Source organism: Dendrobates tinctorius, unplaced genomic scaffold (assembly GCF_039654945.1).
Source record: "Dendrobates tinctorius isolate UK_male_01 unplaced genomic scaffold, ASM3965494v1 ptg000015l, whole genome shotgun sequence".
In the NCBI taxonomy this organism is placed as follows: Eukaryota; Metazoa; Chordata; class Amphibia; order Anura; family Dendrobatidae; genus Dendrobates; species Dendrobates tinctorius.
Window position 1 is genome coordinate 37606729 of NW_027361683.1, and position 26381 is coordinate 37633109.

General features: G+C 40.9%; 1 protein-coding gene across 2 annotated transcripts in view; it reads right to left on the reverse strand.

Moving 5' to 3' along the window:
• The window catches only part of CRYBG2 (crystallin beta-gamma domain containing 2), a 190104-nt gene that overhangs the window by 21161 nt on the left and 142562 nt on the right, over positions 1-26381 (reverse strand). Inside the window, exons 11-22 of one of the 2 annotated variants that reach the window (XM_073563710.1) lie at positions 25551-25687; positions 25336-25462; positions 25104-25246; positions 24896-25022; positions 22413-22451; positions 13699-13731; positions 9409-9521; positions 8248-8377; positions 4636-4775; positions 4387-4510; positions 3957-4115; positions 2401-2560 (exon numbers count right to left, since the gene is read on the reverse strand). In XM_073563710.1, coding sequence (XP_073419811.1) covers positions 2401-2560; positions 3957-4115; positions 4387-4510; positions 4636-4775; positions 8248-8377; positions 9409-9521; positions 13699-13731; positions 22413-22451; positions 24896-25022; positions 25104-25246; positions 25336-25462; positions 25551-25687 — 1432 coding nt within the window. The remainder of the gene's footprint in view (positions 1-2400; positions 2561-3956; positions 4116-4386; positions 4511-4635; positions 4776-8247; positions 8378-9408; positions 9522-13698; positions 13732-22412; positions 22452-24895; positions 25023-25103; positions 25247-25335; positions 25463-25550; positions 25688-26381) is intronic. The other variant, XM_073563719.1, reaches the window with a different exon arrangement.

Here is a 26381-nt window from a genome sequence, read left to right on the forward strand (position 1 = left end):
AAGCAAAAGCAGAAGAACAGAAAGCAGAAGAACATTAAGCATAAGACAAAAAATCAGCATAGAAGAAATCAAAATTATAAGCAGAAGAAGACTAAGCAGTAAATGGGGGTGAGTCCGTTCCTCCTCGTGGTGCCCCTGGAAAATGCCTGCTGCTGCAGGCCAAACTGAACGCGGACAAATCCTGTTGTAAATCTTTTGTGACAGGCAGAACGTAAGGTGTAATCTTATAACTTTTATAGATAAGTACTACAGGAATGCCTGTCACCATAAGAAAATGAAGAAAAAGAAGAATAGGAAGAAGATGAAGAAATAGCATATGAAAATTAATAATAGCTGAATAAGAAGAATATGAAGAATGGAAAAAAAAATTAATGGGAAGAAGGTGAAGAAGAAGAAGATGAATAAGGTGAAGAAAAAGTTGATGAAAAAAATGCTACTGCTGCGGATCATGAAGGAGAAAGTGTGGGAGAAGTACAAAAGAAGGTGAAGAGCATGGAAGTTGTGAAACATACATATCTGACTAAATATAAAAAAGTTAACATAGTCAATATCTTTTTAACTCCGAACGTCTTGAAAAAAAAAAAATTGGAATTAATGCTATGCCATGTGATTTGAATAAACCACTATGCTTTTAATGTCTCCTCCACCTCCCACAATACATTCTACATGATTCTTATTTGTTTTCAATTATGTAGAATTAGCCAACAAGGAAATAAAGGCCTCTTTTTAATTCCGATACCGGAAGTCCCATTGACTTGAATGGGACTTCTGGTATCGGAATCGGCGATACCCGATATTTTTTTCGTATCGGGCGATACCATCCGATACGATATTGTTGGGTATCGAACGGTATCGCTCAACACTAGTGATAACACCAAACCTTTTTCTTCACTCATAGTTAGTGGTTGGGTGAAGCCATTTATTGTCAAACTACTGTGTTTTCTCTTTTTAAATCATAATGACAACCCAAAATATCCAAATGACCCTGATCAAAAGTTCACATACCCTGGTGATTTTAGCCTGATAACATGCACAGAAGTTGACACAAATGGGTTTGAATGGCTACTAAAGGTAACATCCTGACCTGTGACCTGTTTGCTTGTAATCAGTGTGTGTGCATAAAAGCTAAGTGAGTTTCTGGGATGCATACAGACTCTTGCATCTTTCATCCAGCCATTGATTCTGGATTGTGAGTCATGGGGAAAGCACAAGAATTATCAATGGATCTATGGGAAAAGCTAGTTGAACTGTATAAAATAGGAAAGGGATACAAAAAGATATCCAAGGAATTGATAATGCCAGTCAACAGCGTTCAAACTGTGATTACTGCGCAAATGCCACAAAGTATTTGCCTACAATACACAAAACAGCACAGAGACAAGCCTCAAAACTTCTGGAGCGAGGTAATTTGGAGGGATGAGACCAAAATTGAAGTTTTTGGCCACAACCATAAACGTTATCTTTGGAGAGAGGTCAACAATGCCTAAGATGAAAGGAACACCATTCCTAATGTAAAGCACGGAGGTGGATCGCTGATGTTTTGGGGATGTGTGAGCTACAAAGGTACAGGAAACTTGGTCAAAGTTGAAGGAAAGATGAATGCAGCACATTATCAGCAAATGCTGGAGGCAACTTTGCAATCATCAGCCCGGAAGATGTGCATGGGACGTACTTGGATGTTCCAACATGACAATGATCCAAAACACAAGGCCAAGTCGACCTGTCATTGGCTACGGCAGAACAAAGTGAAGGTTCTGGAGTGGCCATCTCAGTCTCCTGACCTCAAGATCATTGAGCCACTCTGGGGAGATCTCAAGCGTGCAGTTCATGCTAGACAGCCCAGGAATTTACAGGAACTGGAGACTTATTACCAAGAAGAGTGGGCAGCTTTACCTTCTGAGAAAATAAAGAACCTCATCCACAACTACCACAAAAGACTTCAAGCTGTCATTGATGTTACAGGGGGCAATACACGGTATTAATAAATCAGGTATGTGAACTTTTAATCAGGGTCATTTAGATGTTTTAGGTTGTCAATATGATTTAAAAAGAAAAAACACAGTACTTTGACAATAAATGGCTTCACTCCACCACTAACCATGAGTGGAGAAAAAGTTTTGGTGTTATCATTCATATTCTCTGAAAAAAGGCCAAGAAAGCAAAATTCTGCCGGGGTATGTAAACTTTTGAGCACAACTGTACTTGTATATCTTAATGGAGTACATTTATTGCAGTGGCGCATGGTAGCTAAATATGCTTACGCCTCTTAATGAATTTATCACACCTTAGTACAGTGAAATCTTCCACCAAAACTGGCAAACAAAATGCCGGTTTTGACTATATAGCAATATAGTGCATATATGCCAGGTCACCTTAGTAAGTACTGCTTTAACGTCTTACCTTTTATATCTAGACACAAACCCTCAAATAAACAGCTCATTATATGACCAGAATCCTCAAGAGACCAAGTTTGAATAGGTTTGCGCCCCTCGGACCACATGACTACTTTTGTCCCTGGAGTAGCCATGCCAACAACCTGCAGGCTCATTTGAGGAGTCATCTATAAGGAGACACAAAAGATACGTGGTTTTTGTTAGAGATAGACATTTCTTGAACCTTAATATAGAATTAAAGAGAACAATGCAGTGGCAGGAATTTCCTATGGAGGAGGTTCTAGATACACATTCCAGTGCTGGTCACCTTGTCTGTCACATTTAGTACCCCTGTAATATCGTCAGCCACAATCAGTGCCTGTAATCATGTCAGATATGGTAAGTGTGATTATAAGGCTATGTGCACACGTTGCGGATTCTGCTGCGTTTCCGCAAGCGGTTTTGGCCCTGCGGAAACGCAGCAGTTCAGCAGACATGGTACAGTACCATGTTATCCTATGGCATTTCAAAACCGCTGTGCTCACGCTGCGTTTTTTTCCGCGCGGTTTTGCTGCGGTTTACAAACCGCAGCATGTCAATTGTTTGGGCAGTTTTCGCAGCGGTTTCACACCTTTAACATAGTAGAGGTGTGAAACCGCAGGGCTAAACAGCAGGCTAAACCGCAGGAAAACCGCTGGTCACTTTACCTGCGGTTTTACCTGCGGATCCGCGCGGAAAAACCCGCAGCTGAATCTGCAACGTGTGCACATAGCCTAAGAACCCCCCAAATCACAATGCACTCTATAAGACCTTTAGCCAATATCTCCCTGTAGCACAATACCCTAAGTGGGCCAGCTAAAGATTACTATACAGTAGTGTCAGAGTCTTATCTCTAGCACAGCCTTTCTACACTGTTGAGGGAAAATGAGTCAAATATGCTATTATATCTCCAAAGTAAACCATGTGGATTATAGAAGGTGTGTAAAGTCAGAACAGGTAGTCTTGCTTTTACCTGATGTTTGGTGGTTATTCACCAGTATCCAGAATAGCCTTACTGAGGCAGGAAGCTGTAGGGAGTAAATCTTTCTAATCTTGTTCAGCTTCATGTACATACTCTACACTGAATATAGAGTTCAATACAAATAAGGGGATTTAACTGTGTAGCTATGAGTTCATAGGTGCACAATTATCTATATGATTGGGCAGAGCTGTCATAAACACTCTGACTAATCACCCAGCTTGCATGTACACTCAAGGCAATAAAATGCTTAGCATGTTGTTGAGCCAATAGTAACTAGGTAGCAACACTAAAAAATGTAAACTGGAAAAATCCCCAGAAGGCCTCACATTAACGTGTGTGTTTTGGTCTGTTAAAGAGTGATATAATAGGACAATACTGAGTTTCTTTTATTTTTGGATAAGGTTTCATTTTACAAAAATTTTGATTTCCACTATTGCCTCTAGGATGAAAAAAGTCTTATGACTTTTTTTATTTATTCTGCATGGGTTTACTAGCTTATACAGTAACAATTTCGGTGTATGAGGGGAAAAAATAACACAGATGCCTGCATGTTTTTCACTAACCTGATTCTTAATGCGTCCTTCCTCATAGTACCAAAGATTACAGCTTCCGACTCTTGGCTCAGTGACTTGGACACGTGCAGCTTTCATGTTCTCAGCTGGCTCTGGAACGCCCAAGAACAAGCCTAAGGCACGGTTCCGAAGTCGGAAATATACCCTCCTCTGAAACAGATGAGAAAATGAAGAGATGTAGGGTTTAGATTGACATTGCTTCAGATGTAATACATGGTATTGTTAGTCCAAACTAAACTGATGATTCTTCAACATGCATTGACCTCATATCTATGGTTTTGCAGGTTAAAATAAGTACATGAATAAATTATAAAATAAAAATACTAAATATGTATGCTCCTCCAGGAATATGGGCACATAAAACTTTGTCATCTTGGTATTTGGGCTTACATACAGTTTATAGTATTTGCAGTGAGCCTACCTGTCTAATAGGACAAAGTGATCCGATTCGCTGAATACCACTGAATAGCAACCAGTTAGTGATTTGTGTCCGTTCTAGTAGCCACTGTCTTCCACGAAAATCACTGTGCTCATAAACAACCCATCTGTTTTATAAAAAAAATGGAAAGTAGAATATTAAATAAAAAATATTAAGAGATAATACTGTACTGTATGTGAAGAAGTCCTGTACAGTTTGTGAGAAGGAATATATGAATAAACAATTACTCACATGCCACTCGCCACTTTAATAGACAGCACATGGTTGTTGTAGCCTTCACTTTGCAGGCTCCGAACTGAACTAGTGAATTCTATCTCTTTGCCTTCAAATCTCTCTAAGCCATGAAGTGATATTGAAGGTGTTGAAAAATACTGCAAAATATTGAAAGGAAAACTTAACAAAGTAGCTGTGCTTTGCTATTTTTGTACCGATATTATAGCATAACTGATAGCTAGAGTTGAGCAAAAAGATTCACTCTGGTCCAGGGGTCATATCGATAGTCCGTGACCACTGGACCAGAACCCTGTGAACCTCCTCCCTTGGAACGTGTTGTAATTAGCAGGGCTAGCACAATGTCATATGTGCATCGCACCATAATAATGATGTTGAATTGGGAATACTAATCAGAAGAAATGTTGGGAATAGCGGCTGGGAGGCGGAGGTTTGCAGTGATCTGGTAAAGGTGCCACGGACTACCAACATGAGAGTTGAACCAGGGTCCTGTGAACGTTACTGATCTCTACTAATAGCTATTGTCAAATCACAGGGCCAGCCATCCTATGTCACATAGAGAGGTGCAAGTGTAATAAAGAACACTCTGGCATGTACCACACCAAGGCCTTGTCTATAGGTTGCATTTATGGTTTCCATAAAGGCTAGTCAGTCAAATCCAGCAATGTCATGTTACTGTGACCGTAGTTGCCGTGTATCCTCAGCAGCTAAGCCACAAAGTGTACTAAAAAAAAAAATATAAACTGGTGCATGGGATTCATGAAATTGGCGCAAAGTGAAAGGGAGACCGGAGTGAAGTTGCACCAAATTTTACAACTTTTTAAAAAGTCGCAATTGATGAATCAGTTCAGGCTAATACATCTGGAATTACTAAACTCTGCCCACAAAGCGGAAAAAAACCCACAGGTGAGCATAAATAAAACAGACTTAAAAAAAGGCACAAATAGAATAATGAATTGGGTACAAAGAAAAAAAAGGCTCAAAACAAACAAAATTAGATAAAAAAGGGGCATTAACTTTTTCCACTTTTGCACCAAATTTACCCAATTAACCATTATACTGCCAATGAATTATCAATTCTCTGTGTAGGTAAAGTTTCTGCTGAGATTTGAATTCTGATCTCTTCAACCCAGTGATTGAGTTTACCTACTCACTAGTTTAGTGCCAAGGAATTATGTAAAACATGATGTCCTCAAGCATTGTGGGCCTTTCAATATCATATACTATTTACACATTGTAAGACATGTTAGTGTAATGGCTTTAATAAATATTATTGTTTCAGGAATTTGAAAAAAAAAAATATTGGACTATTTTTGTGTCATTGCCTGCTGTTAATTCTGTTATATTACATTACTATTTTAGGTTAATTCAGTCAGGGCTAGTGTCATGATAATGATTTATGGGCAAGGACATTACTAACATCAAAGATCCGGGGCTCTGGCCTCGAACTTCTTGGCAAAGCCCTTGATCTCCAGCAACCGCCACACTGAACTTTGTCAGTTTCAACATGACTTTGACATACTTCAATCCCATTACAGAGCCAGGAGCCAAAGCTTCCTTCTCTATTACTGTCTTGTAAGCCACAGACCGCATAGGCTGCTTTGCCAGGTATCAGGATTAGGTGAGTATCATCTTCATTCTTTTTTATATTATTGGGTTGTGGGAGCCATCTTACTATGTATAGTAGGCTGCAGGGGACATAATGCAGTACATAAGAGAGCTTTGGGATCATTATACTATATGTAACTGGGTAATTAGGGCCATCACACTATATATAATGGTCTGTGTTCCTCTCATAATTTATACTGCGAGCTGTTTGGCCTCAAACTATATAGAGAGGAACTGTGGGGGACCATCGTACTATATATAATGCTAAGGACAAAAAATGTGAATGAGACAATTTTTTTTTTTTTTTTTTTTTTGATTTTCAATGCAAAAAATTTTTTGTTATTGAAGACACCACAGGGGAATAGTGCGTTGAGGTAACGTTTCGACCCTATGTCGGGTCTTTTTCTTTTCCAATATTTTATTTTTTAACAAGGGTATAGAGGGGGGGGTAGAGGGGATGGGGGGGAGGGAGTTGATGTAAGGGTAGGGCAGTAAACATAACAACAAACGTAAATTTGCAAAGCAGCAACAATTTGACCCAAGTAAAGCAAGGGACGCAGCCCTTGAATGAGACAATTTTTGAACTACTGGGGTCACCAGTAAAGCAGGCAGAATGGGGAGTTGATATGGGTTGGGAATAATTTTGGATGATGCTGGAAAAATGATGGTGAAATGTATCTTTCTATTAAACACTGCAGATTAGACGTGGCTGGAAAAAGTCGTCTTGTCTGTCTGGACCAGAATGAAAAGACAAGAAAAGTGAACGACCCCAATCAGAAACAATTGTATTGTGAATATCTAAGCTGTAATCAATTATTTACTCTGCAAGACTGGCATCTACCACTATGTGATCACTGGTCACTGTATGAGGGTAATATCGGTATTTTTATCTAGTAACAGCTTGATGTATTTCAATCATTATGTACAGTAGTAGAAAGTGTATGTTGGTATTATTAGTTTTTGTATACAGTGTTTTGTTATGTAGAGGTAATGGTCATATAATATTATGTATTCACTTTGTGGTGGTAATATTAGTTGGTTGGACTTTGTGTAGCCGTATAATTTCAGCTTTTATAGTAGTAACTTTCGTAGTATTGGTAATTGTATTGTGTATTTAAGGGATAGCAACAGTGGTATACTTTAATTATATATGTATAGATCCTCCTTTAAGTGGCAGGGGGTCGTATGAGGAGACATGTACTTTGAGGTTTGAGCCACTGATCTATTAGGACCCTATCAATGCCCCTGTTTATGGGAATTCTTGGAATGGGGGAATAACAGATGTGTTTTCTTATTTATATTTTTTTAATTCTTAGAATCTGTTCAATAACTGTCTGAAAATATCACTGGGAAGGTCTCACATGACCCTCTGGAACTGACAACCTCTTTAAGTTACAGCCAATCAAGGTCCTTGTTGCTTGTTGAAATTTGACTCAGGAACAGATTTCTTGGACAAGCAGAAGAGGAAAGCACAGGGAGTGTGCAGCGAGCAGAGCAGGCAATCTGTTGAAAACAGTTCTCCTCCACAGCCATTTGAATGGCAGATGACGTGAAGTACTTGGCAGTGGCCAATGTACGGGTCTGCTGTGTTCTGCCACACACATCAATTATATCTAACCATTGCTGGTGCAGGTTTGAGCCGACTGGTTGGGCTGCTGGGTGTCTATCCCAAACCCATCACATATAGATGACATATTCCAAGGCTAGGTCATCAATAATAAAGTCTTCGTTAACACATCCAATCTACAATACTTAAATGCTGCAGCCAATCACTTGGCGCAGCAGTCTACTGCTGTTAACCTCGGCATCACTGCCAAGTCTAATGCTTGGCTGCAGCAGTCAAATGCTGTAGTCATGATATAGCTACAGCAACCATCTCAACAGGACCAGGGGCAGCAGCGGGGAGGCAGCTCTTTAAAAAATATTTATTTCTATATTCTTTTCTATTCATTTATACTGCTGCATATGAGTAAAATGCACAAGTCTGCCTATTTAGATACTTACAAGTGGAACTTTCTTAAGAGATTGTACCGAACTTATTGCCTGGCATCCCATAGCAGTACGTGTAGGATAATCCCCTTCATCAAGAATGTATTGCTCTCCACAGCAATTCTCATTTTCATACAGAATCCAACTGTGGAAAGAACAGACCAATAAAGGAGCTATGTTCACACATAATTTAATCAACGGAGCAGATTTATTACTGCGAGTGCATATCGACTTTGCTGGAAAATGTGCACAATAGTGCATAATTATGCGCAAATTGTCACATTGTCTTTCAGACCTATTTGAGTGTAAATCACAGTTTGTGTCACAGTTAAAAAGAAGGCATATCTTTACAGGAAAGGATGCATGACTCAAGATGTACCAAGATGGTATACACAGTAATACTACAGCACTGCTATGTACAGTGAGAATCACGGTATCCAATGAAGGCTGGCCTTCGAGGAGTACCGTAATGACATGCACAAGGGTCTTCAGCAGGTCTCTTCCAAGAAGAAAGGATATCCCGGCAGTCACATGTGTTGATTTAATTTGCTTTATTCCACAAAACATTTCAGCTCATTCAGAGCCTTTGTCAATTGCCTTTTTTCTTGGATGAATCAATCCTTCCATTTGGACCACGATAACGACTGGAGTGCCGACTATTTTTCATTTTCAGCAGATCTCTGGCTCCCATGGCAACCCATTAGCACCCCATGATCACGGGCACGGGTGTGCTGAAGGGCGCATAGAATGATGAGCTTCCTCCCTGCCAGCGTGCATTAAATGCAGTTGTCACAAAATGACAGCAACAATTAGCAGGTTAATAGCCACTGGTGAAGGTCTGCTTCACCCAGTGCTGTTAAATGCAGATGATGGCTGAATAACACAGCCATCACCTGCTGGGAAAGATGAGGGTCTGGCTTGCAAACTTGCATCAAACTCAAGGACATAACATGTGATGGAACTGTACGTCATATGCCAAGAAGGGGTTAAAGTCCTTAATGACAAAGATATAAACTGAAAGTTATTATGAGAACTATGTTCTACCTAGTAGGTGGCATGTGACTGAGAAGATTAGTGGCAAGTTCTGAAGTTGGGCTAAGAAAAGTTCACCTGCAGAGTGGTAGAAAAGTGATATCAAATGGCTACAGCATAAAACTAAAAGTAAGAAATTCTCACCTGCCCCCTTCTATCCGACATGATTGGGGTGAAAAGGTTTTTGGCAGTAATACAGTGTCTTCTGTGTGCATCATACAGTCGCCATGGAAGTTATTCTCAGAGAAAAGTTGTATCTAAAAAGAAAAAAAACATACACAGTCCAGCAGTTAGTCCCAAATCAATTTGGTGACAAGAAGATAAATTTAGATAATGGTGCAAAGGTTCGGAGAAAAATAAGGCTAGTTTCACACTAGCGTATGGAGGAGCTACAGACTGCTCCGTGAAGCTCTGCCCCCAGCCGCACCTCCTCCAGTCAGCTCCGCCTCTGTCGGCATGCAGCCTGCGTACCCTATCTTTAGCATTAGTGTCAATAGCTTGGAGGATTCCCATTCAAAATAAGACATAGCCTTTAATAATCCATTAAAATCTAAGACATCACATAAACAACACATAAACAAACATAATAGTGCTCGTGCATATCAGTTTTCCCTATCCTCCCTGTCGTGCCCATTGCGGGGCCCCTTCTTTATGGACAAATATATTCAAACCCCCTTATATCTAATTATATAACTCCCCAGATGAATCCCCGTTATTGGAGAGGAAATGCGTATGGAGCTAATACCCCTTCTGAGGACAGGGGGTGACACTATAGGGCTGGAGTAATACCTTGGCACGACAGGGAGGATAGGGAAAACTGCATACCTGTAACCCTATTAACCTCCTTTTTCATACACTGTCTTGTGATGCTATATGGACCCGAATACCCAGCAGGGGACATTTGAAAAATACGCCGGGGCGCTTATGTCCATGATTAATGGTGAGACCGAACCATTTTTTAAATGAGCACTGATACGCACGAGCACTATTATGTTTGTTTATGTGTTTTTATGTGATGTCTTACATTTTAATGGATTATTAAAGGCTATGTTTTATTTTGAATGGGAATCCTCCAAGCTATTGACATTTAACCCCTGAGGGTTATACATATGGTACTAAGCATTCTTTGCCACAGCTGATCTTGTCTATCTTTAGCATTAGGTACGAATGCAGATACCTCCGCATGCGATTTTTGACGGTGCGGCGAGTGCACCAAAATGCAACATGCTGCGGTTGGTACAGATCGCCGCACCGTCAAAAAGACGCATGCGGAGGCATCTGCATTCAACGGCATGGCCTGCGTACCTAATGCTAAAGGTACGGTATGCAGGCCGCATGCCGACAGAGACGGAGCTGACCGGAGGAGGTGCAGCCGAGGGCGGAGCTTCACGGAGGAAGCCCGCAGCTGTCTGGAGCTCCTCCATACGCTAGTGTGAAACTAGCCTAACAGCAAAAAAAGAAGATTTTTTTTATTTTCTAAAAGCCCAGAACAAAAAGATATCTTTCTAAAACAAAATGTTTTTAATAAAATTCCCATATATATTTATCTAAAAAGTATTGAGATGTGTGACCTATAGACAGCTTCCTTTGACAGACTTGGTTTATTAGATATTTGCACGCACCAAATGTAGCATTCTGCCGCCCCCCGGACTGTGAGTTGGCTGTTCTCTGTGTCGGCTGTCATGCTGACAGCCGACACAGAGAAGCTGCAGCTCACCGGCTCCCAGAACGGAGTTGATTTTTTGAAGCAATGATGTCACCGGAAGGGGCGGGGCCTCCTTCAGTCCAGTGAAGCTTCGATAGCAGGAAGCAGTGGGTTTTGCTGCTGAGGCTGCTGGTGAAGCAGGAAATGAGGGACTGCATCATGGAGCTGTGTGAGGAGAAGACCGAGGGGCTGCTCCATGGAGCCGCGTGAGGAGAAGACCGAGGGGCTGCACCATGGACCCTTGTACAAATGGAAATGAGAACCTAAGACTCAGTGTGAGTGCTCTGAGGATGGATTTTGGAAAGGGGTTGATGTTACTCGAGTGGGGTTGCATAGGAAAGATGATGATGAGGTGCTCTGTGGGGAATAGGGGGGATGATGAGGTGTTGTGTAGGGAATGAGGGGATGATGAGGGGCTGTGTGGGGAATTGGGTGATGAGGAGCTGTATGGAGAAGGGGTGATGAGCAGAATGATGAAGGGCTGTGTGGGGAGTGGGGATGATGATCTGCTGTGTGGGGATTAGGTGGATGATGAGTGGCTGTGTGGGGAATTGGGGGTTATGAGGGGCTGTGTGGGGAATTGGGTGATGAGGGGTTGTGTGGAGAAGGGGTGATGGGGGATGATGAGGGGCTGTGTGGAGGAGTGATGTGGGGTTGATGATGGGCTGTGTGGGGAATGGGGGGATGATGACAGGCTGTGTAGGGAATGGGGGGATTTAATGTTTGTGGGGAGATCTGGAGTGGGGATGGGGTGTTTCATGTGTGTGGGGAGATTTGAGGACAGAAAATGAGGAGCAAATGGGGAGATGCAGGGCATGTATGAGGAAACAGTATGGGGGATGGGTGCAGACACAGTCATGGTGAATGGGGATGGGTGCAGACAGTATGGGGAGCGAACGGGGGAATGTATGCGGACACAGTATGAGTAGTAATGTGAAAAATGTAAGTTGACAGTACAGGGAGTGAGGGTGATGGGATGTGTACAGACACAGTAGGGGTATATGTGAGAGGTATGTGTGAGCAGGCAGTATAGAAAGTAGGGGATAAATATACAAGGAGAAAGTATGTTGAACAGGGGGGATGTGAGAGGAGACAGTATAAGGAGGGAAGGGAATAGTGTGAGGAGACAGAATGGGGGGAGAAAAGTGAGTGGGCACAGAATACAGACTGAGTAGTGGCGGCATAGCATGGGGGGACAGTGTAAGGGCACAGCCAGGAGGGGACAGTATACCAAGGAGGGGGAGTGTGATGACAGAGTACAGTATAGACACTGGGCTCTATAGGGGGAAACAATGTGAAAGGACAGTGTGTAGAGGAGGCCAGTATGGAAAGGAGAGGTCAGTGTAAAGAGCATGTACCATAAGAAGGACAGTGTGGGAGTCATATTTTGTGCAGACAATATAGTGAGGGGCAGTTTTTTTTTATCCAGGAGCATTATAGTGACACTTCTAACTTTAGGGGCCCCATGTGGAGGTTTTCTGCAAAAGAGTGGAGAAGATGGAAGTCTGCAGAGACGAGCTGTGGATGAGAAAACTCATCATGGGGTCTGGACAAGATGAAGAAAAGAAGGAGAACGACTCAGAGACAACGACATCTTTAAGGTACCTGGATGTAAATAGTATTTGTGACACTGACTAAGTATCTTGTTTTTATTTATGCTGGAGACATTAAAGGGGTTGTCCAGGTTTGTGCTGAGTCTGCAGTCATACTATGTGACTGCAGACTTCTGAATTCTCACAGTGCGCACTGAACGCTGTCAGGATTCTCTCATGTCGGTAATTTACATACAGGCGGTCACATGCTGACTAGACATGTGTGGTCTCACTCAATGAAAATGTACGGAGCGAAGCCGGGCACGTCTAGTCGGAATGTGGCCAGAAGTATACAAATCACATACTTGTGCTGACATGACTGTCCAACGCAAGGGAGAATCCTAGATGTGTGCAGTGCATTCGTTGTGAGAATTCAGAAGTCTGCATTGTCAGAATTCAGCACTGCAGGTTCCAGTAGTCATCACACGGACACTTCACTCATATGCGATTTTCATACTTATGGTCCTGTGACAATGAGCTTCTCTTCCTGCTTCTTTCAGTTTTTCACTGAACATTGAGAGCATTAGGAAGAGCAACTTGTCGGTACATGACTAAGTGCAAATTGCATGTGTGCTGATGGGTAGGCAGGGGTGCCAAACTGAATTCTTGCCCCGGGTGCCAGAAAGCCTACATACACCTCTGAAAGAATACATCTATTCTGAGAGCAGCATAATGTAGAGAAAGAGATCCTTATTCCTGCAGTGAGTCACTTACTGGACTACTTGCTGTGATTTTGATAAAATCATTGTTTTATCAGCGGGAGATTATTATTATTCATGTGCTCTTTATAACCCCACCCCTGATTGGCCACTTTCTTTGTACACCTTACATAGGCAGAAAGCTGCCAGTCAGTGGTGTGGGTAGATTTATACTAAGCTCCGCACTAAGACAACTGATAGATCTGCAGCAGATAACAGTGATTTTAGCAAAATGACAGCAAGCTGGTCAGTAAGTGACATGTCACTGGAATCAGAGTCTCTTCCCTTACAGCATGCTGCTCTCAGATGGGATAGCAGAAACCTGGTGACAGATTCCCTTCAACATGTGAACATATATTTATAAAGGGTCATGACATTTCCCCCTCTACTACAGTATAAACCTTCTGCTGTCTACATGAACGAGCACTCTTTTTCTCACCTTAGGTAAATATTGAAGATTCTGTCCTCCAACCTATGAAAAGAAATAATTGATAAAATTATGAAAAGAATAATGAAATCTAATGACACAAAATCAACCTTTAGATCCAGTTCCCGGTTCACAGATTTGGCGCATAACTTTTTTTTAATAAATTTTATTTTTTTTTGCCAGCACCTGTAGTGGGGCCTTAGGACATGTTCACACATCGTAATATTTTTTAGAAGATAAAGTTCAATACAACACAACAGTTATTAGTTAATTATTTAAATAATAACAACAAAGTCAACATGAAATTCACAGCAAAATTTGGGTCTAATAATCTAGAGTTTTTAAATGTGCAAATACCGTAAGTATAATGAATGATAATATTATTACTAAAGCTTTTAAAAAAATCAACAGCTTCTAACATGCTCCTACATTTTAATAGTGCAACCCCCAGTCACACTAAGAAAGGGTACTTTTTAGTCAGCATCTTAGACTAAGACGAATCAATAGTAGTGATGCAGGTTTTGAAACTCAAGCAATAGAACTCACAAAAAACTTTAGAGATAGGGATTACCCTTCAACATAACTAAAAGAGGCACAGAATAGAGCTAAAGCAAAAATGCATGCAGAATTTATAAAAAAAAAAGCCAAGAAGAACTGATATAATTAAAAAGAAAACAATGATTGATTTTTATTTTTAAAAATAACCCAAATATGAGTTCGATAAAGAATGCGATCAGAAAAAACTGGCATTTATTGCAAAGTGATAGAGACCTTATTATGTAGTTCAGAATAAACCGTTAGTTACTTATAGAAATTGTTGGAATAATGCATATTGATCTGTATGTATTGCAACAACTACTACTGTACTGTTTTATATAGTGTGCATATTGTGAGATTGTTAACAAAGTTCAGTGACAAAAAAAAAAACAGACAGGATGCCCCCTCCTTCTCTTCCCTTCTTGTTGTTGTAATGCTCCCATGCTGCAAGCCACAGCAGATACCAGACTGATCACATTTAATGATGTAAGCTGTTCAACCTGGATAAGAATAAATCTACATTCTGTGTTGCTGACTATGGATGTTACGCTGATTAATCCGCTGCTAACAGGTTATGGCCCAGAGTCCTAGAGTCCCAGATCCCCAGAGCACAGAGAAAAGAAAAGAAAGGAATACAGCAAAGATGGCCACCAGCAGCAGCAACTCCATGAAGTTTACAGTACCAAGTCTCACTAACCAGAATTATCAATCCTGGAAATTCAAAGTGAAAATGCTGCTGATAAGAGAAGGTACGTGGAAATACACAAAGGAGCCTAAACCTGACCCAGTATCACAGGAGTGGATAGAGATGGATTAGAAAGCACAAAGTACCATATCACTCAGTATAGATGATGATCAGATTGTGCATGTGTGTAAAAGTGAAACTGCAAGAGAAATGTGGGAGCAGCTGCAAAAGGTGAATGAGAGGATAAATTTAAGCAATAAGCTTTATCTCATGAGAAAATTGTACCAGTCTAAACTACAGAATGGCCAGGATATGCAGGACTACATAACAAGCATTCTAGAGATTGTAGAATGCCTGAGAGGCATTGGGGAAGATTTTAAGGACTTTCATGTAGCCGCATTACTGCTTAGTGGTCTTCCAGAAAACGATAACACACTTGTAACCGCACTAGATGCGCACCCAGATGATGAGCTTACATTGGAGTATGTCAGAAGGAAGCTCATAGATGAATATAAGCAGAAAGCAGAAGGTGTAAACAGCAGGACATGCGATGCAGAATCTGCTTTACAGACACAAAATCTAAATGATAACAGAAAGCACCTAAAAGAAACACGTGAATGTTTTGTTTGCAAGAATTCAGGACATTTGAAAGCTGACTGCAGAGTCTGGAAAGCTAGAGTGAATCAGCTGAAAAAGCAAAGCAGTCTTCAAAGGGTTAAAAGTGCTGTGTCTGCAGAAAATGATTCTGTGAATACTGAAACTGCATTTACTGTCAGTGTAAATACATCAAAGCATGCATGGTGTATAGACTCTGGAGCAACTAGTCACATGACTAATAACAGGGACTTCTTTTCTAAGCTTAACCAAAGTAAGTCAGAGAAAGTGATAATGGCTAATGGTCAGTACATGACTTCACAAGGTATAGGAGATGGTTATATTGATTGTCAAATCTCACCAACACAAAGCAAGAAGATCCCAGTAAAAGATGTGCTCTATGTGCCTAGTCTTGAGAGTAATTTACTATTTGTGAAGAAACTCACAAAAGAAGGAAATGAAGTTACATTTAAGCATGATAGCTGCATCATCTCAAAAGAGGGCCACAAACTAGCAGAAGGAAAAATCACAAATGAACTTTACCAGCTTAAATGCAAAGAGTGTGTGTATACTGCTCAGGAAGAAAGGCACAATAACTGCATTCATGTATGGCATAGGCGCCTAGCACACAGAGACCCAGAAGCAATAAGGAAGTTAGTTCAAAAGCAACTAGCTGAGGACATTACAATTGATCTATTTAACCAGATAATGAAATGTACTAGCTGCATCAAAGGGAAAATGTCTAGAAAAGCTTTTCCTAAGAGAAGTACTACAAGAACAGAACAGACACTAGATTTAATACATACAGATGTCTGTGGTCCAATGAGCACTCAGACTCCTGGGAAGAAGAGATATTTTCTCACATTTATTGATGATCATTCAAGATATACAGTTGTCCATCTGCTTCACAGCAAGAAAGAAGTTCCAGAGAAACTTGAAGTATATCTAGCTGAGGTATATAATAAATTTGGGAGAATGCCAAAGATTCTACGTGCAGATAATGGGACTGAATACACAAGTAATGAGACACAGAGCATTTTAAAGAAAAATGGAATCCTATTTCAGACCACTGTACCGTAAAATTCTGAGCAAAATGGTGTCGCGGAAAGAAGGAATCGAACACTCTGTGAAAGTGGAAGAAGTATGTTGTTTGATGCAAATCTGCCCACAGCATATTGGGGTGAAGCAATCATGACAGCTTGCTATCTTCAGAACAGACTACCAGGTAAAGCTACAGAGAAAACTCCGTTTGAGCAATGGAACAGCAGAAAGCAAAAACTACATCATATAAGAATATTCTGAAGTAAAGCGCTTGTACATGTTCCCAAAGAAAGGTGAACAAAGTGGGAATATCACGCTAAGGAAGGGATCCTGGTAGGCTACAGTGAAACCCAGAAAGGTTATAGGATTCTACACCCAGAAACAAACAAGGTCACAATAAGTAGAGATGTAGTGATTGATGAGAACTTTGTGTCCCCCAAGTTTTGTGACATCACGCCAGTAGTCCAGCTGAAGTCACAATTACAAGACAATAACAAGGAGGATGTAGAGGTCTGGCTGGATTCTTCAACCACTGAAGGAACAACAGAAAAATCAGGTCAATCTAAAATCAGGAGAGCTTCAAGATCAAACAGAGGCGTACGAGCTAAACATCTATCCTACATAGTCAAGACACTACCTGAATCAGAGCCGCAGTCATGGGATGAAATGCAAGAACTACCTGTCCATGAAAGAACAAAGTGGATCAATGCTGCTAATGAGGACAACCAAGGATGCATTAAACTTGCATGCAGTGAAAAGATCAGTGCTAGAACCAAGCACATTGACGTCAGACATCATCATTTACGTGATTTGATAGATCGTGGCATAATTCAGTTCGTCTATTGTGAAACTGATAAGATGGCAGCTGACATTATGACAAAGCCATTGCCACGAGCCAGGTTCCAAGAATTGAGGACCACACTGGGACTAAGAGGATAAGTAGTTGTTGAGTGGAGGTGATGGAATAATGCATATTGATCTGTATGTATTGCAACAACTACTACTGTACTGTTTTATATATTGTGCATATTGTGAGATTGTTAACAAAGTTCAGTGACAAAAAAAAAAAACAGACAGGATGCCCCCACCTTCTCTTCCCTTTTTGTTGTTGTAATGCTACCATGCTGCAAGCCACAGCAGATACCAGACTGATCACATTTCATGCTGTAAGCTGTTCAACCTGGATATGAATAAATCTACATTCTGTGTTGCTGACTCTGGATGTTACGCTGATTAATCCGCTGCTAACAGAAATAAAAATATTGGCGACTTACTAGTAAGAAAAAGATTTACAGCTGATATAAAAACATCTATATGGTTAACAGATAGTAAACCAATAAGTAATTATCGTTGTGGACATTGTTCATAATGTCGGCTGCGGATTACAGGGAAGGTTTTAAAATTAGGTAAAATTACGCATGTAATAAAAGATCTCATCATGTGTCGTACGAATTATGTTGTATATGCAATTTTATGCTCTTGTCAGTTCTACTATATAGGGAAAACAATTAGGAAACTATGCACACGCTTCAGGGAACATTTCCATTCTATCACTACAATGAAAGGGTTAGTGAGATTCATTAAATAAATAAATTGCCACAATGCAGATCCTAATGGGTTAACATTTGCAGGTATTGAGCATGTAGAAAATCCACTAAGAGGAGGCAATAGCAATAAATTGCTTCTGCAAAGAGAAGCAAAATGGCTTTTAGACAAGAAAGCACATGGTCCTCTGGGCTTACATGACAAGTTAGGCTAGGTTCACATTTGCGTGCAGGAGGGCTGCGGATGGCTGCCTGCTTCCTCCTTTCTTCCTCCCTGAAGCTCCACCAACTTCTGTATGTGTCCTGTGTTTCCCTGCCTACCTATCTTTAACATTGGGTCTTAGGGACATGCGTTTTATGCGGATGCGTCCGCATGCAGCGATCTGACGTGTGCGGCAATCGCACGGAAACGCAAAATTTAGCATTTCCGTACGGTCGCCGTACACATCAAAATCGCCGTATGCGAACGCATCCACATGCAATGCATGTCTCTGTGTACCCGATGTTAAAGATAGGTACGCAGGGAAACGAAGGACACAAAGAAGTAGACGGAGCTTCAGGGAGGAAGAAAGGAGAAAGTAGGCAGCCGTCCGCAGCCCTCCTGAACGCAAATGTGACCCTAGCCTTAGACCTGTCTGTTTTTTTGTGACATGCTTTTTTTTGTGTACTCATGTGATGTTTAATCAATGTAATTGTATTCACCTAGTCTTTCACTTCCCTCACTCTGGTTTAAAGGGAATGAGGTGATTTCACATAGTAACATGTGTAAGGAGGTGTTTGAGACCCTCGGTTGCTCCCTCTCCCCTTCCCTGATGTGGCCCTCCATGCGGTGCTCTAACAGTGTGTTATGCTGTAATATGTTCCTGTTGTGTATATGCTGTGTTTGTCTTGTCTTATGGTATGTTTCCATGGGCCGGAATCCCTGAACTTTCGACGTAGCGGATACCCCGCTCCACCCAAAGCACTGCCCCCTGTTGTACACGCAGTGATTCCGGATGTGTTCATTGCCACCTTGTTACACATGGACCAGTAGAAGCGCAAACTAGTGTGAAACGTTCGTTGTCCGTCATATCTCTTCCTATGAAATTTCTGCACCTGCCGCCACGCTGCTAGCACTTTTACACTTTTTTGCTTGATGTCAAATAATGAAAATTAAAAAAATCCTGAAGTCCCTTGTGAAAGAAGGGTGAGTGCTAACTTTCTTTTCATATACATTATATTGAAACTTTAATTTTCCTTGTTTTTGCACCGCTCTTCAATGGAAGAATAGAGGTTGCAATTTAATAACAAGTGCCTGCTACACTGGTGAAAGTGCTTCAAAATTTGGTGCTTTGACCCTTACATTGATAATAGCTGAAAATGTTAACCCCTTTACCCCCGAGGGTGGTTTTCACGTTAATGACTGGGCCAATTTTAAAAATTCTGACCACTGTCCCTTTATGAGGTAATAACTCTGGAACGCTTCAACGGATCTTGACGATTCTGAGAATTTTTTTGTGACATATTGTACTTCACATTAGTGGTAAAAATTCTTCACTATAACTTGCATTTATTTGTGTAAAAAAATGGAAATTTGGCAAAAATGTGGACATTTTTGCAATTTTCAAACTGTGAATTTTTATGCCGTTAAAACAGATAAATAGTTCACACAAAATAGTTAATACATAACATTTCCCACATGTCTACTTTACATCAACACAATTTTGGGAAAAAAAATTTTTTCGTTAGGAAGTTATAAGGGTTAAAAGTTGACCAGCGATTTCTCATTTTTACAACAAAATTTACAAAACTATTTTTTAGGGACAATCTCACATTTGAAATCACTTTGAGGGGTCAGAAAATACCCCAAAGTGACACCATTTTAAAAACTGCACCCCTCAAGCTGATCAAAACCACATTCAAGAAGTTTATTAACCCTTCAGGTGCTTCACAGGAATTAATGGAATGTGAAAGGAAAAAATGAACATTTAATTTTTTTTTTCACTAAAATGCAACATTAGACTATGTTTTTTATTATTTTCACAAGGGTAACAGGAAAAAAATAACCCCAAAACTTATAATGCAATTTCTCCTGAACATGCCGATACCCAATATATGGGGAAAAACCACTGTTAAGGTGCATGGCATAGTTCGGAAGAGAAGGAACGCCGTTTGACTTTTTCAACACAAAATTGGCTGGAATTGAGATCGGACGCCATGTCGCGTTTGGAGAGCCCCTGATGGGCCTAAACAGTGGAAACCCCCCCATTTTAGAAACTAGACCCCCCCAAGGAACTTATCTAGATGTATGGTTTGCACTTTGAACCCCCAAGTGCTTTACTAAAGATTATAATGTAGAGCCGTGAAAATAAAAAATCATATTTTTTCCCACAATAATGATCTTTTAGCCCCCAATTTTTTATTTTCACAAGGGTAACTGGAGAAATTGGAATCCAACAATTCTTGCCCAATTTGTCCTGAGTACGCTGATACCCCACATGTGGGAGAAAACTACTGCTTGGGCACATTTTGGGGCTAGGAAGGGAAGTAGTGACGTTTTGGAATGTAGACTTTGAATGGTCTGCGGGTGTCATGTTGTGTTTGCAGAGCCCATGAAGTGCCTAAACAGTGGAAGTGCCCCACAATTGACCCCATTTTGGAAACTAGACCCCCAAGGACCTTATCAAGATGTGCCTTAACAGTGGCAATGCCCAAAAAGTGCCCCCTTTTTGTAACTAATCTGCTGTTTTCTGGTATATGAATTTTATAATGTAGTGGCATACGTGACTTGCGTAGTGTTTGTCAGGTTGTTATATGTCAGTTGTGTAAGTTAGAAATGAATTTAGTAGTGCATGGAACTGTGGTACAGTCTGAAGCAATCTTTCATACACAGGCCAGGTTTGTCGGGGCAGGTGTCGCATTGATAAACGGAGTCCTTGCGTATTCCCCTTTTGTTACACACTCAGCACCTCTTTTGTGACCTTCTTTTTTTTCCCCACTTTGAGGGACCTCCCCTGGGAAATGTTGACCTGGTACGATATGAGAACCTTCAGTTCCGGAAGTACTGGGACCCGCTTCTTCCTGCCAAATATCAGGGCATTGATCACTACCTCCTGGAGCTGAAGGTGCGACGTATCTGTGTGGCCTGCACATCGTGACAGCAGGAAAGCGTTGAGCATTGCCATCTGTACGATGTGCATGGCCAGCTTCTTGTACCACACCTTGGCCTTTCTCAAAGCACTATACGGCTGGAGTACTTGATCAGAGAGATCAACGCCCCCCATGTTTTTGTTGTACACCAGTACACAGTCCGGTTTGCAGACCTGTGCAGAGGTACCCCGTACAGTGCTGAGCGTTCTGCCATCACCATTTATGGTGGTCAAGAAAAAGACATCCCTGTTGTCCTTGTACTTGACCACCAGCACGTCGCTACATTGGGCTCTGCTGTCACCCCTTCTGAGCATCTGCCCATTTAGCGTTTTTGGGAGGCCTCTCTGATTTTTGCGGACAGTACCGCATGCTGACTTAAAGAGTGGGATGCTGGTATAAAAGTTATTCGTGCAGAGGTGATAGATAACCTTTATCCAGCAGTGGGTGCACCAAATCCCACACAATTTTCCCACTCACTCCGAGGACAGGGGGCATTCAGGGGGTTCAATCCTGGTGTCCTTCCCTTCATAAACTCTAAACCTGTGGGTGTACCTTGAGGTACTCTTACACAGCTTATAGAGCTTAATTCTGTACCTGGCCCTCTTACTGGGAAGGTGTTTATGGTTTTTGAGCCTTCCCTTGAAATGAATTATCGAGTCATCCACACAGATGTCCCTTTGGGGCATGTACACTTCAGCAAACATTTTGTTGAAGTGCTCGATGACAGGCCGAACTTTGAACAGACGGTCAAAGTTGGGGTCATCTCGGGGAAGACACTGTGCATTATCGGTATAATGCAGAAATTTGTGGATGGCCTCAAAACGTGTTGGGGCCACGACAATTCAGAACACTGGAGTGTTGTATAAAACATCAACACTCCAATATTGCCGAAGTTCTGGCTTCTTCAGGATCCCAATGTGAAGGACCAGGCCCCAAAATTGCATCATTTCAACTGCGTCTACAGGAGACCAGTTAGAAAATGATGAACAGGGGTTTTGTGCCCAAAATTGAAGAGCATACAAATTAGTTTGGCCCACAATGAGGTTAACAAAATCCTCAGAGAAAAAGACTTTGAAAAAGTCTAGTTTTGTGAGGCCAGTGGTGTCAAACTTGATGCCTGATTCTGCAACAAAATCAGGAATAAGTGGCTCATAATTTTCAGGGGGCGAGGTCCATAATGGGGGGCGCTGGTTCACCTTCTGTCCTGAGACGTCTGCATGGCGGTTCAGCAGCACCTGAAGAGGAAGACAAGCAGGAGGACGAGGAAGAGGAGGATGAATCTGAAAAATAAACAAATGTGGGATCCTTTCCCTCGCTATCAGTGTCAGGGGCAAGGAAAGCATATGCCTCCTTCACTGAATAGTGCTTTTGTGACGAATGGGACAACATTTTTTTATGTTGTGATTGTGTCAGTACTTTATTTATCTGTTTGTGTGTTTGTGTGAGATAGTGCTTGGTGTAAACTTTTTTATTTGAAAAGAAAAAGCTAAAAGAAAAATAGCAGCAACCAGGGAGAAAAAAAAGTCAGTGAAAAGTGGAAAACAGTGAGCATGAGCTCTGATGAATGAACTGTGTCACTAATCAAAGCTCAACGGCTGCTAAATGTGCACACGGGGGTGGCGCATGGGGGGTGGCAAAAAAGAAAAGGCCCAGCACAGCAGCAGATCCTGTAGCGTGACCGATCTGCAGAAATCCTCAGCTACTGTGAGAAACTGCAGCGCAGTCACAAATAGGTCACAGAGCTGTGCCCTGTGATTGGCGCGATCGATTACATCAATCGCACCGATCAGAGTCAGTCCAGGTGATACCTAGTCAAATTGGCCCAGGTCACATGGATGGATCATTACGTCCGATGTCAGAAAGGGGTTTAAATCTATGGGATGCTTTATATGTGGTATATTCATGTGACACATGAAAACACCGTACACATGTGGTCAAAATTGTTGGTACCCCTCGTTTAATGACAGAAAAACCCACAATGGTGACAGAAATAACTTGAATCTGACAAAAGTAATAATAAATAAAAAATGAAAAAGAACAAATGAAAGTCAGACATTGCTTTTCAACCATGCTTCCACAGAATTTTTTTTTTTTAAATAAAACTCATGAAATAGGCCTGGACAGAAATGATGGTACCCCTGAAAATAATGTGACAAAAGGGACATTTTAAATCAAGGTGTGTCCACTAATTAGCATCACAGGTGTCTACAAACTTGGAATCAGTGAGTGGGTCTGTATATAGGGCTACAGATACTCACTGTGCTGTTTGGTGACATGGTGTGTATCACACTCAACATGGACCAGAGGAAGCGAAGGAAAGAGTTGTCTCAGGAGATTAGAAAGAAAATTATAGACAAACATGTTAAAGGTAAAGGTTATAAGACCATCTCCAAGCAGCTTAATGTTCCTGTGACTACAGTTGCACATATTATTCAGAAATTTAAGCTCCGTGGGACTATAGCCAACCTCCCTCGGTGTGGCCACAGGAGGAAAATTGATGACAAATCAAAGAGACGGATAATATGAATGGTAACAAAAGAGCCCAGAAACACTTCTGACCAGATTAAAGGTGAACTTCAAGCTCAAGGAACATCAGTGTCAGATCACACCATCCATCGTTGTATGAGCCAAAGTGGACTTCATGGGAGGCGACCAAGGAAGAAAACATTGTTGAAAAAAAAACATAAAAAGCCAGACTGGAATTTGCCAAACTACATGTTGACAATCCACAAAGCTTCTAGGAGAATGTTCTATGGACAGAGGAGACGAAAATGGAACTTTTTGGCAAGGCACATCAGATCTATGTGCAAAGACGGAAAAATGAAGTATATAAGGAAAAGAACATTGTCCCTACTGTTAAACATGGAGGAGGCTCTGTTATGTTCTGGGCTGCTTTGCTGCATCTGGCACAGGGTGTCTAGAATCTGTGCATGGTACAATGAAATCTCAAGACTATCAAGGGATTCTAGAGAGAAATGTGCTGCCCAGTGTCAGAAAGCTTGGTCTCAGTCGCAGGTCATGGGTCTTGCAACAGGATAGTGACCCAAAACACACATCTAAAAACACCCAAGAATGGCTAAGAGGAAAACATTGGACTATTCTGAAGTGGCCTTCTAAATCCTATTGAGCATCTTTGGAAAGAGCTGAAACATGCAGTTTGGAAAAGGCAACCTTCAAGCACAAGACATCTGGAGCAGTTTGCTCTTGAGGAGTGGGCCAAAATACCTGTTGAGAGGTGCAGAAGTCTCATTGACAGTTACAGGAAACTTTTGATTGCAGTGATTGCCTCAAAAGGTTGTGCAACAAAATATTAAGTTAAGGGTACCATCATTTCTGTCCAAACCTATTTCATGATTTTTGTTTTTTTTAAATTCTGTGGAAGCATGGTTGAAAAGCAATGTCTGACTTTCATTTGTTCATTTTCTTAGATTTTTGATTTATTATTACTTTTGTCAGATTCAAGTTATCTCTGTCATCATTGTGTTTTTTTTCTGTCATTAAAGAGGGGTACCAACAATTTTGACTATGTGTGTATATGCTGCTAATCCACATGAAAACCCATAATGGAAAACAGGTAAAATATTTACAAACTGCTACAGTGCCATAATTAATTACGTGAAAATTGTAAACCTCATATATAGCAAAACCCTAATTATAGATGGTTATGAACATATCTTACCTGTAGTACTGGCTGCACAGAACTGATATGGCTGTCCTTAGCGCCCCAGTCTTGATAGTTGTGATAAATCCCCTTTTCTAGAATATACTGCTCTCCTGAGAAGTCAACATTCTCATACGCCACCCACCTAAGCAATAGAATGAGTGTAAGCATTTCAAAGGTATGATTAAAAAATTATTAAAAATACTTTTTTAAAAAACAAACTTACACTCCATTGAGGACTTGGACAGAGCAAGTACTAGTCCCATATTGAGCAACCTCTATATCTGCCAGTGCTTCATTCAGACGCAAACATGAACCTTCTAAGCAACCTGGCTTTTCATATAGTATTATCTCAGGTTCTGAAAAATCCTAAAGGAATAGAAAATGTGTAATGTACTACACATAAAAAAATTAACAATGATGCAAGAAAAATAGACTAACATCTTTAGTATCCTCACCGTGCAGATATGCCGGAGTGATCCCAACTCTTCAGTACAACCTCCCCACTGAGACCAGTTCTGATATTCCCCTTCTTCTAGAAGGTATTGGTGACCATGAAAGCTTTCCTTCTCATATGCTACCCAACTGCACTCAATAAAATTGGTAGGTGAGGGACATGTAAAGACAATAATCATGCCATAATAATCATTTGTATTGACAACTTTATACCTACCATCCTCCAAAGACTTTCAAAGAGCCCACACTAGTGAGACGCTCTCCCTGCTGATTAGGCTCCCCTTGTAGTAAATGTAGGTCTTTGGTCACTTCCCATTGGTGGCCTTTAAACTCAGGGTGTTGAAACAAGAGAATCTGCAAGGATAGATTGTTTGTAAATGTAAGCTGGTACAACTATTAATCTGAATACCAAAATTCTGATTTACGATGTATGTCTCCACAATCATCATTTTGGATGATATACAAGTATACAAGCCCAAATGACAAATCATATCTGCAAAATAGCAGAACAAACAATATATCAATGGAATAATAGCCTACAATAGAAGTTGACTTATAGATCCAAACAAGCCATCCTTTCTGGTTCATCACTGAGCAAGTGTTGTAAACAGCGACTATTATCTCTATTCTAGTGATGAGCTGAATGTTCACAGAGACAAGAAAATAAAACTTTTGGGCAAAACCAATCCTAAGTGCTTTATACTTGAAATGTTATACGTACTAGACTAATTAGAGGAGCAGTAACTGCCCTTCCAGTTGGAGATGTGGGCAAAAGTTTTGAGACTGACACATACTTTGCTCTAAAAAGGGTTGCTGCTGAACTTTTTATCATGGCAATTTACATTAACTCTGGTTTACGTTAAGAAGTGTGGGCAGATGTCTTTCCTTGCTATGAGAATATTTAGATTTGAGAGTCCTCAGTGGTGGATACCTTTTAATGGCTGACTGAAAAGATGGTAACACATTCCAAGCTTTCCTTGCTATGTAAATTAATTTAATCACAAAAACTCCATTTCCATTGAATTTCAACCTGCCACAAAATGATCTG